Here is a 12895-nt window from a genome sequence, read left to right as displayed (position 1 = left end):
TCATTGTTAGCTGCACTACTTACGTGGTCTTTTTCATGTTTTTTTATCAGCTGCATTCAAGTTCCATATTGCCTTTGATCACTCATTATTTTAACCAGCTCTACACAGGGGACAGCATATATCTGCACTCTTTAGAAAACAAATAAACAAAAGATACCCTTAGTGGGGAGGAAAAAAGGGACTTCAAAATCAAAGTAAGTGATTTCACTCTTTGAACTGGGTCCGTTTGGTTCTTATCAGTCCCATGATAGGCTCTTTTCGCCGGCAAATTGGTTAGCATTCCCCCATCCTCATTTCCTTCAGAGGGCTAGTGCTGTTTTTCATCACGAGGTCGGGGGTCAGTGCTGTGCTGTGGTCGCTACACCAACCAGTGGTCAACTCTGACATGGCCTTTGACATCTCACTTCAATTGTGGTGCCCCAAACTGCAAGGAAGCATGGACACAGCAGATAATTTTTAAAAGTTTAATACTTTTTATATAATTTATACTTCACATTTTATCAGCTGTTGCTATAAACACAATTTAAACAGTTACATGATTTGATTGTTTGTGAGATAAAAAAAATTAAAAATGAAGCATAAAATGCAATAGAAAAAGTAAAACTATAAGTAGATTGTCTTGTCCCAACCCTTGACAAATACTTTTTATATCATAGAGGCACTACAAAAAATATAACCATCAGAAGTATATAAAACACAAACACTCTAATGTTCAAATTGTAGCATGAAATCATATGTTTAATAAAGTAACTTTAAAATTAGTTGTGTTAAACCCTTTTAGATACACAAACTTCATTTCCAGTTCTTCAGTCATCCCATACGTTACACATAATAAACTTAGAGCAGTGACAAATGTTGTACTCTTTTTAGTATCATTACACAATTTAATTACACTTTCATAAGAGTAGATTTAATCATCACAACCATGGCAGTTGTTTGAGTTTTGTAACCAGGCGGTTATCAGTATTTGAAGTAGAGAAAGTGGTGTGTGCTTGGTGTAAAGTGTTGGGGATTGAGCAGCACAGCCTGACTCCTCTAATCTCTCCAAATAAACAGAGTTCCTCCCTCCCCCTGGCTCCACAGCAGGGCTCTGGGGTTATCAGACAAAACCCTCCGCTGCCCCCCTGCTCCCTCTCTTTCCCTCTCACACATACATCAGTCCTGGGCCGGCATTAGCATTAGCAGCACAGGATATACACACACACACACTCCATATCTGAGAGTGGAGTCGCTGTGAGGAAACAGAATGTCAGGGAAGGAAGCACTGAAGCCTGTAGGAAAGCACTAAGTCTGACTCAGAGCAGCAGGTCTGAGGTGGAGGGCCAGTGTGTTACAGGCAGAGGGAGCATCTGATGGTTTTTACCTTCCGCAGGACAGAGCAGAGGACCGCTGTGGTCAAGAAGAACCATCTCAGGACGGGCACCTCAAAGACGACTACAGTGTAGGAACTCTTCACTGTCCAGGTCTGAGGATCCCATCAGCAGACACAAGCTGGATACAAGCCGCAGCACAGTGAGTTTAATAAGGACTGTAGATGATAACTACCAAATAACCAACTACCTTAAAAATATCTGAAAAGGTATTAACCTACCTGTTACTATTACCCCTATGGATCTGAAATGAAAATAGCTTTTGAATTCTCTGGTAATGCCTAGAGATGGGTAGTACTGTTCAGTTATATTTACTTGAGTAACCTTTTCTTACAATTGTACTTATCTGAGTATTTTTCAGACACCATCATTTTACTCCTACTACTCTCACTTAAGAAAGTTTTTTTTTTTGGTTATTCTTGATTTTAACATTTGTGTTTATTCCAGCTCTCCATAAGATATTAATAATAATATATATTTATGAATTATTCATTGTCCTTCAGATTACATTGATTCAAATTATAAATTAGATGTTACATTCAGACACGCTTACTTGAGTACCAAGTAGTTTTCTAAAATACTTTTTACTCTGAATCTGAGTAAATTCCTGGAATATTACTTTGTACTTCTTCTTGAGTATTATTATTTTGAAGTTAATTTGGGTCATATTTTTGACTATCCACCTCTGGTAATACCAGTGCAGTTCTTGACAGTGTATTTAACTAAACTAAACTAACTAAAAATATTTTACTGTCAGCTTCCATAAACAACAAAAACTAAAATGGCTCCTGAATGAGTGATGCTCAAACTTATTTCATCAATAATAATAATACTTTTTGGAAAGTTATTTTTTATGAATTTTCTATACTCAGCCTAACACATACACACACACACACGCGCGCACACACATCTCACAGTATTCCACAAAAACATGAAGCACCATGATTGTACAGGAGTTATGTAAGCTTGTTATTGGTCAAATATGACGCAGGGACTGGTTCTCACACATCAACTGTATATATTTAGATTGGACTTTTTTCAACATTGTCCAGCTGTTTGTGGCTCATTGTTCAGTGGTACAAGTTTATCCCACATTTTGGAGGTGGGGTCACTGTGACCCATTTCCTCCCACTTACAGCAGGCCAGTTATCTGTAGAGACTTTCCACACCTTTCAGCACAGTATTTAAGGAAAACCATTATCTAATGCTTGCAGCTTCCTACCATTTTGTTGTGTAGTTAAGGGACTGGATATTAAACATATCCACTCATGTAAGTGTACATGAAATGTAGAAAATAGGAATCTAGAAATATGTACTTAAAGGTGCCCTATGTAACTTTTTTGGTGGAGGCCCCGCCACCAGCTTGACTCCACTGAAATGTTATTGCATTGCCTAAAGTGTTCCACAGTATCTATCTGTGGAGACAAGCAGGAGGTAGCAGCAACGTACAGGGCTCTGAAAACGTGACCCTTCTCAAAATAAGAATGTATGTGTTGGTGTTGGTTTTAGCATTAACCATCCATGATTGAACAAATGCTTTTTAGGTAAGGTTAAAACCATACTGTGGAACATGCCAGGTAAAGCAGTAACATCTCCACGGTGACAGATCCCCCACTAGAATATGTGCATAGTGCACCTTTAAGAAATATGTATTTAAGAGATATTTGGCTTTGACAGGATTACACCATGAGTTTGTCGCGGAACGGGACATTGGAGAAGCCAATGTCAGAGCAGAGCCATTCAGAGCTGAGGAGCCCCTCCAGAGCGGGATCAGGGGTCGTTGTGCCTCCTCCATACTCAATGGGGGGCAGTGAAGCGGATAGCCCCCTGGAGTTGCGCGGCTCTCTGGACTGCTGGGCCTGCTCTGTTCTGGTCACTGCTCAGAACCTCATCATCGCTCTCATCAATGGACTTTTGGCCAGCGCCATCTTTGGAACCATCCTGACCCCAGCCCTGGCCATGATCATATTCGGCTTCCTCTGCCACTCCACAGTGAGTCAGTCTGTAAAGGCTATTTCTATACAGCAGGAAGGATGTGAGATGGAGGGTCAGGTAGGCCATAGCTTTGGAATGCCACTGGCACACAAAACGAAAATGTTTTCACAACAATTTGACACCGTTTTCTAAGGTCTTATTGGATTTTCGCAAAGACTAGTTTAATTTTTTGCAGCTGTGGCTACACTGACCTCTATCCTATAGCTATGGGAGTGTGGTGCCAAGGAAATGAGCTTGATTGTGCTTGAGTTTCAGTATAAAACTAAAAAGAGTTAATGTTTAAATACAGCCCAGCACAATCAGCAGTTTTGGTTGATTTGTATGTTGACATTTTTGCTTGTGTTTTCCTCAACTCATGATGGAAAAAGCAAAGATGTTCTAAAAATAGCACATGAAATGGTTCTGTCTGTGTAAAGTACAGAGACAGGATATAGTCGTGACTAGATGTTTACTGGCAGTCAGAGGTCAGAGTGTACTGATGTGTGTGTGTATTTCCAGGTCCAGCCTCATGGGACTTCAGTTTACTGCTCAGACCTGTTGGACGATGGCGGCTGTGTGGCTCTCTTGGTGGTGGGCTTTCTGCTGCTGACCCCTCTGTTGGTTTTGGCTCTGGCTGCGTACTGTCGACTGGCCCGTCACCTGCAGTTGGGCTTGTGCTTTATTCCCTACAGTCGCGCTGTATACAAGAACCTGCCTGCCTCTCGCCACAGAGGTGCAGGGGGCTGCTGCAGCCAGCAGGGGGCGCCAGAACGAGAGGCCAAAGGCAGTGTGTGGGTGTGAGGGGCTTTTTCTATGGACATTTGAGGCAGTATTCACCAAAACTACCTTATAGTCTAGATATTTTTTAAACATTTGTACAAACAAATTTTTGTTACTATCTACATACATTTTTTTCAGTGAATATTTTTTTGTTTGTTTTATAACTTTTATACAATAAAACATTGTTTATGAACTGGACTACATACAAATCTCTTATGTTTTACAACTATTAAATCGTTTTATTATTTATATCAATGAATTTAACACGATTCTCTTGAACCTCTTTCAGTGGAGGTCTCACGTCCAGCTTTTGCTTGCAAAGTCTTTTTTCTTTTTTTCTCTGCAGCTGTAGTTACCACATGACATCACTAGATGGCGATAAAGACAATGAACACATTTAAAAGCAATAAAACCTTTATTTATATAAATTACAAATATAAGGTTTGGGGGTGCCTTTACACATATATTTTGTGAAGAATAGATCAGTGTCATATTTTATGTTGTGCTTATATTTCACATTATAGTGGTTATGTTTTGTGTGATTCTTTGGTTGAGTTTCTCTGTCTGCGTTAACAGGGCTGGTTGTTGATGTTCATTAATAGATTGTGATGTTGGGGTTTGTATGGAGCTGTGAATGTGCCTGGAGCCAGTGTACCACGCCCGTCGTTATCCACTTGACCCATAATGATGTAATTAGCACCTTAAAGGGAGAAGGAGAGAGAGAAAACAATTAAAAAATTAACCATTCTACTGTGTTTTACATTAAGTTATGTATATGTAAATGCACGTTACCTCTTCTGAGGACTGGACACTTTCTGCACTGTAACACCAGCCTCACTGACATAGTCTCCCCAGCTTGGGTGATTACAAGGCGCCCTGATTTATAGGCCCTGATGAGGGATACACCCACATTGACAGTGCCACGGGGTCCAGGAGACAGAGAGTTGATCTTTCCAGTTAACACTAAGAAGAAGTATGGTGTGTTATAATCAGAAATGATAAGAAATCAGTGATTGATTTATAAGTGAAATTCTTTGCTTACCAAATTCACTTGAACAGAAACTGGTCTTGATAGTTCCGTCTCTTTTGCACGTTTTAGCACAGAGAGGGTTCTGGGAGCCTGGAGAAATATAACAGGAGATATATATAAGGAGAAATTAAATAATAGCAGCAAAAGATTGGTATCTGTTATCTATCAGCAGTCCCATCCACTTCGAAGTCGGCTCTGGTTCCGGAAGTAAAATTTCCATTCATTTTTCCCATACACATTTGGAAAATTTTAAGTTTATTGCAACCGAAATCTCGCGAGACTAACGCGTTACCAACTTGCAGGACGGTGGACATATGACACGCTGGATAAAACTCACTGTTATGATGAGTAAGTAAATTTTTGTCAGAAACTGTTGTAAAATATATAGGCTAACAATATTTATTACACTTAGAACACTTGGTGCTAACTTTTGACTGAAAAAAAACAACAACAACAAAAAAACAATAGCTCTAGTGATAATCATTCATTCTTGTTCTGATAAATCCTCTGTTAACAACTATGTAATTATACTCGATAATATTCCACTTAAACCTTCATGCACATGTGTTGCTCTTACCTGGTTTCCTTCCATTTTGTCTTGTGACAGGGCCGGATTCTGAGCCGCGCCCTCTAGTGGGCTTCACAGGTTTTGGCGGAGTGGTCGCGGGGGGAGGAGGGGGGACGTACTTTGTTGTAGTTGGGGGCTGCGTGGTTGTGGCAGGTTTTTTCGGAGCATAAGGTTTGACTACAGGTACAGAGGGCACAGTTCTTGTGTAGTGCGACTCTCTTGATGGGATTGAAGATCCTTGAGGGAAGCTGGTGTACTGGGCCAAGAATCCATCAGAGGTCACGCTGAGGTCAGAGACAAACTGGACCAGCAGAACATTACCGCTGGTCACTATCGGCCTGTAGGACACACAAAAGATATATTACTGATAGGTTCCACAAGTTATACGTAAACCAGTCTTTTATTGTGATTGTATCTACATTAATACTGCAGGTCAAAGTGGCCCCATTTTTGCTCAAACTGTGACCTTGAAAAAAAACCAACAACTCTCAGGCTTCTTAGATGGTCTCAAACAATAACAATAATATATATATATATATATATATATATATATATAGAGAGAGAGAGAGAGAGATAGATATACACAGATATATACACAGATGCTCTCAGATGTAGTGAAGCAAAAGTAAAAACAATCTACTTTAACATGTACTTAAGTAAAATAGAAATACCTACATTTCATACATACTTAAATACAGCACTTTACTACTTTTACTTTGTTATGTTCCACCACTGCCCAGGATACTTTCATATGTGGTACTAAATCAGATACAAGTATTCTGTAAAGTGACTGCAGTCTGACCATGCATGTCACATTAATATGACTTCCATAGCACAGACATGCAACAGGTACCACATTTATATTACATTATTAAATGTCTAAAACGCCTGCTAGACAACAACAGCAGTGAAGCTAGAAAGTGCAAATATAGTGAAGGTTTAATTAACTGATACTTTGGGAAAGAAAATGACGATACAATATCAACTTAAACCTATTTAGAGTGAAATGCTCAATGATCATTTTAGATAACTGTATTGACATGACAAATGGTCACAAATCACATTAATAACATTTCAGTGGTATAGTCTATAGGTGTCTACTGCAAATAAAACACTTCAGGGCAGACACTTGAAAATGCATTTGAGTTGCATTTTATTTGCCACATGAACAAAAAAAAGTAGTAAATGAAATAAAACTCTTACTGGTGTAATAAGACCTGCAGTGTGAACATGATGTCCTCCACATAAAGCTCTGGTTAAATCCATGTATCTGGTATTTTTTAGTCAAAGTAAGATTGACAACCAAATATTGTTGGAGAATAAGAATCACCAAACCTTGTATCTACTACTTACAGTGGAGCTTGTTCCCCACAGTATTTCCCAATCAGACGTGAATCGTCTCTCTCTCCTCCATTATAGAAAGACACATAGTCAAATCGGCAGTAGGTGTCAGCTTCAAGGGCGAACTTGTCAAACTGAACTTGAATCACCTATTGTCAAAACAGAGGGGGAAAATACATGAATATTAAAATCTAGCTTTATGGTTATAACTGTATTATGCTCTACAAAATTGAAGCTTGAAATTTGAATAATATTCAAACCATTTAAAAATATCTTGTCAGAAGCTAATTCATTTTTCTAAATGAGGTGGGTGATACAAGACATTATTCAAATTAATATGAAAATATGAATATGATCATCTGTGTGGCTCATTTTATCGTGAGTTCATTTTAAACTGCACATTGTGTCATACCACAGAATCCTAGTGAAGAAAGCTATGAGAGACCACCCTTATGAGTAAATTATTCTCATCCAAACCTTTAAAATCACAATTAATATTATAAATTCATATCATGTTCAATGCTAAGTATTCCAGTCTGAAGATGTGGTGTGTGACGGACCATGCCAGGCTCCACAGTAATGAGCCAGGAGCAGCTGGTTCCTGCAGGGTACTTGTCGTTAGGCCAGTTGGGAGTCATGATCTCTCCCTGGGCTTTGGTGATTTTCCCTCCACAGGTCTGCTGTTCTGGATCACACAGAAATGTCAGTAACAGTGTGGATCAAATATCATGTTTTAATGAATAATTTAGTGATCCTTTAAACATGTTCAGTCGAGCCAGTGTCAATGGTGAAAACGCTCCAGTGATCTAATTTAGTGGTGTCAAATTCTATTTTATGAGTTCAACTAAGACCAAAATAGCAGTCACATAAAAAAAAAAAAAAAAAGGATATTTGAAGTTTTGACAGAAAAGTAAACTTGGGTTACACCACAAAAAAGACTACTATATAACATAGGTCTCAAGTTTCCCCTTAAATTGTAGATTGTGAAAGAATAAACATCTAAATGATCACAGCTTGTTATGTTTTTACAGGCCAAAAGCAACTGCCCAGGATCCAGACTTTTCCAGATGGACTTCCATTTAAGAGGTCAGCAAATCTTTTATTGTTTTGTTTTTTATATCAATATCGGAAACTTCTCAAAATATTCTGTTTTGGAATCATACAAATTCTGCACTTTATATGTATACTTTAGATACAGTAGAAAGAAATTATTGCTTTGAGTCAGTGCCATAATCTAAATTGCAGAATCTTTATACATACGACCTGGGTTTGTCAGATACTAATCGCTACTAAAACCAGTCTTGAAAATGGATACTCAATTTAACAGCTATTCATACTGAAAAAAATCCCATTTACATGACAAAATTCAACCTTTCTTGAACAGTTTTAGAATACTTTTGAAAATGGTAACTGCAAAGTTTTTTTATCCCTCATCATTATTAATATTAATTCCTCATAATTATCAATATTAAGCCTATTCCTAAGTAATATACTGAGTTGAGTTTAATATTTTAGTATGGCGACAGCACTAATACTGACTTGACCAAATGACCACTTACCATCCACATAAGGTTTGACACCACTGAAGTATGCCACAAACCCTCTTCCCTGTGTAGCTTCATCAGACACCATCTCCAGCATTATGGTATTGGTGGTGGAGATCAGATTCCCGGGTCGAAATGTTCCACAGAAGCGCCCCAGTTTCTGCACCAGGTGGGAGTGACCGTTGAACACATCCAAATAATCATACCGGCACTGTGAGTCAGCCTCTAAGTCGAAGATTCGGAAAGACAGAGTACATTCCCCTCTGGAACCTAAGAAGACCCAAGAAGAGGAATGCCAGTGAGTTTAAATGGTTCAGTCAACAGGCAGTAATATTTAGGGTAAGACACTCACTGTAATACGCCAGGTGCATTTACTGTTGGGTTTGTAGAAGCTTGGAAAGGCCTCACTACCGATAAAACCTGAGTCTGCTACCAGGTCACCTCCACAGAGGAACACAGGCCTAAGGACAAAGAGGGGCATCACGTGTAAACTGCTGTCCTGCAAATGGGCCTGGCATGATTACAAATCCTTATAATAATCGACTTATTGTTCAACAAATAAAAGATTATTATATTATTATATTTTGGGGAGTTCAATATTTATCATTTGTAGATCTTATTTTAGTTGATGTACTTCTTTTTACTTTTTGTAGCATTTGAGCTGCAACGGGTAGAATAATTACTTGTGTCTCTTAATTGATAATTAGTATGTTTCTTTGTGCTATTTGCACAAATCATGATCATTGCAAATTATATTTTTCTTTACAATATGGTTCAAAAAGGTTTTACTATTACTGTATTTAATATTTTCTGTGGCAAATTTTGACAATATATCACACTTCAGTGAAATGCTGTGACAGGCCTACCAGTAATTTATCATAATTTATCAACATCAAGTGTATTGGGGAAAGCACAGTTGTCCATACCTGTTGATTCTGCATATTAATCTGTTATAGTTTTATATATATATATATATACATCTGCCTGACCCTCACATAATCCTCTCTTTAACTAAATTCCATTTTTATTATATCATAAAATGGCACAGTTCACATTCACAGCTAAATTTGTCATAATACCATCATAGTTTCCAGAGTATTAAAGGGTCTCTTAATCATAGAAAAGAAAGCCTGTGGACCACACTATGCTGCAGAATCAGTACTGAATGGCGAAAACCCCACCTACAACAGAGAAACCTGTTGCATCCAAAACCAATAAATGTTGGAAATTAAAATAATTAAATTAAAGTGATTTGTATTTTCCAGTACATTACAGTCCTGGGGTATCAAACAATGGACAGCTTTTCATTGCAGACAAATGTTACTTTTATTGGCCCAGACAAATGCACAAATAACGAGTAACATAAAATGGAGCATGATTTGAAAACTTTCCAAAACAGGATGTTCGGCCTGTAGCCCTTTAGTTGTCAATGATGTCTTTATCAACCACATTTTTATTAGTGGACAATTTTAATTGTATTTATATGGACCACAGCAGAAAGGATGAGCATGAGTGAGTCAGCTGGAGTTTTGGGGATGACTGGACAGTTTAATCTGCGTTTTCAATTATAAAGTTTAGTCTTTATGAGTACACATCTGTATACACAGTTGTTTTTGTTCACGATCCTAATAACAAGTCTATTAATCAATACACAAAGCATGTCTTTACTTGGCCAAGAATTTCTTTAGTTTATTGCAGACCTACAGGAAGTCTACAATCTGTATTATTACACATTTTTGTGTGTTTTACTGTGGAGCTGGCAAATGTCACAATTATCACTATGTGGGAGACAGGGAAAACTGCCAAAGAGTTTATGTTTATGTGAATCTAAGCAAAACACTTATCAATCTTTCTGCAAAAATGCACCATGCTGCAAACCAACTAACAGCAATAACCTAACCACCTACAATGAATGCCTCAGTCTCAGAAGAAAGACTTCCAGTAACTGCCAAGAAACAGCACTGATTCAACCCCACAGGGCAGATGCAAAAACATTAACATCTGGCAGTCAAAACACCTCACATTAGGAGCCAGAAGCCATCAAGCCATTCAAAGAAAAAATGTAGTTTGAAAAGAGTGGAAAGACAGTTTTTCTAGAAAGTTCTTATAACCTAATTTCTTAACCCTTTCTGAACATTCCAAGTGTATGAAATAAGATCAGTTGTCAGATAACAGTGAGCAGACATGGTAACATATAAATCACTATAAATCACTTTTAACAATATAAAACATACCTGTTTGTTGCAGCCTGCTGAGCCTCGGACCGTCCCAAAAGCACAGACAGGACTAGCAGACCACATACGCAGCTCCCATACATGATGATGCACTCCAGGCTGTATGCGTAGTAGAAGAAACAGTAATAGTAGTGGTAGTTTTGTAGTAGGCGTCCCAGGACAAGGAGGGCGGGACAGTGGATGACGGACAGTGAGAAAGCCCTGCAAGGGGGGGATGATGTGAGGCCTGTAATTAGGCACAGATGCTTCCCCACAATAACACTGCTTTCTACAAAGTGGGCACTGAGGAAAAGTAGACTTGGCTTCATTGTTTTGGTAGAGGTTTGTGGAAATGTCGAGAAAGTTGGTGCTGTTTTTGCAATTTCTTCTTTAAATACCAAATGAAAGTTTAAACTGTGGAAGGAAGGCCTGAAGCAGTAAGCACCAAAATAGGGTCATAAATGATGACATTCCAGTTGCCCAGACATGATACCTTTAATCTGCTCTGAAGTCAATTTAAAAGAATTCAGGAAAATGTGGCTTCCTTTACATGTGTTATTTCAGATCATTGACAAATATCTTCAACAACTATGACCTTTTCATAATTTACATTTTATTCCTTAAACTGCAATATTGGTTCAAAGCTCATAAAAGTTTATTTCATTTATGTCCTCTTTAAGTTTTATTCAGTAGTTCTACATTCACTTTAGTACAAGCCAGTCAAAACACACAATGTAAATAATTTGCAAAAGTCCTATTATTTGCACAGATAGTTTACCTGTATCAGAAAATTCACATTGCTAGAAGATATAAAGTACATACTTAAAAATACTGAGTCCAATGTCTTTTATGTTTACATTTGTTGTTTTCAAAAGACCTGATGGTTGTGAGTCTGTTGCCAAGCTTTGTTACTTAATGTTGATTCAATGGTCTAAGCATTTGCAGAACATGTTGTGTTATTTATCTCAGTTTAATTTGATTTATATGATACTAAACTATAACAGAAGGGAAAGTTCCAGACCAGTTCTGTAACCTGAGGATCTCTCTCCTTTACCACATTTCCCTTAATCCCAGGACTCCTTCAGCTCCATCTGAGCCAGAAAACTGTCTGTTTACCCCCCTTCAATTTCCTAAAGCTGTGAAATGTGGGAGTTTTACTGGCCCACATAGGACCTTCTCTAATGTTACAAAATCATTAAAACATCACTGCCCATTTGATCAAAGTCAGACTGAATGTAAAAGTACAAGACACAGTATCATGTTACAATACTGAAGAATAACACGGTCTATTGAAAAGAGGATCATGCTGAGCTGGGTCACATCAGGAGCTTGGATCGTATACATTGTCTGCTGAGGTAAAAGGAGGCTGTTAAGAGTAGGAGCATGTGGCCTTTGAACTCTGGGGAAATCTAAGCCAACTGACTACTCTAACCTTTAATGATGTGTCATTTTGAGCAGTCCATTCTTTTTGAGGGTAAAGGCATGTGAGGACTAGAGAATGGAAAGTTGATGACTAATATTAGATTTCCAGGCTGAATAGTTTAACAGTGAAAATATATTTTCAACTGCAATGTGGAGCAATTCTGTGTTTGTACCTTCTCAACATTATTACTGTAAGCATTCCTCTGGCCAGTGTTTCTTTAAGTCTGTCCAAGTTAATCTTTTTCTGAGACAAAATAAACAGAAAGCATCCAAACACTTGAGAATCTGTAAAGGCAATAGACCAGAGTTGATGATTTCATAACTATTGTAAATCTATGAAGCGATAAATTTATGGTTTGTCTGACAGCACAGTGCAGCTGACCTTAGGAATACAAAGAAACATATGTATACTTATGTGCTCTTAACTAATGCAAAATTATGTAGAGGAGATATGAACTTTAATAACATCTGTTGTAAATTAGCAATAGGCAAGTCTCAGTGGGTCCATAGCAGTTCATCTGGCCCTGGTTGAGGTTTGGCTGAAATATTTTTCTCTCTGATTGTATGATCATTTTTAGTTGTAAGAGTTAAATTATGTATCTCTGAAGGGCTGCTATTGCATGCATTGGCTTATAGTTTCTTATTATGAAAAT

The 12895-nt window shown here is 38.0% G+C and overlaps 1 protein-coding gene and 1 pseudogene across 1 annotated transcript; one reads left to right on the top strand and one right to left on the bottom strand.

Moving 5' to 3' along the window:
* The first annotated feature begins 1183 nt into the window (after positions 1–1183).
* On the top strand, positions 1184–4333 carry tmem88a (transmembrane protein 88 a). The gene is made up of 3 exons (XM_020930299.2): positions 1184–1512; positions 3048–3362; positions 3864–4333. Exons 2-3 carry the CDS (start codon positions 3057–3059, stop codon positions 4143–4145), a joined length of 588 nt encoding a protein of 195 aa, XP_020785958.1. The 5' UTR covers positions 1184–1512; positions 3048–3056; the 3' UTR covers positions 4146–4333.
* Positions 4334–4520: 187 nt separating this feature from the next.
* On the bottom strand, positions 4521–11164 carry LOC110165089 (procollagen C-endopeptidase enhancer 2-like; annotated as a pseudogene).
* Between the last annotated feature and the right edge of the window lie 1731 nt (positions 11165–12895).

The sequence above is a fragment of the Boleophthalmus pectinirostris genome, unplaced genomic scaffold (assembly GCF_026225935.1).
Source record: "Boleophthalmus pectinirostris isolate CB_2022bp ecotype Guang Dong unplaced genomic scaffold, ASM2622593v1 HiC_scaffold_12, whole genome shotgun sequence".
Classification (NCBI taxonomy): Eukaryota; Metazoa; Chordata; class Actinopteri; order Gobiiformes; family Gobiidae; genus Boleophthalmus; species Boleophthalmus pectinirostris.
Note: the sequence above shows the minus strand (reverse complement) of the source record. Positions and strands in the feature narration are given on the sequence as shown.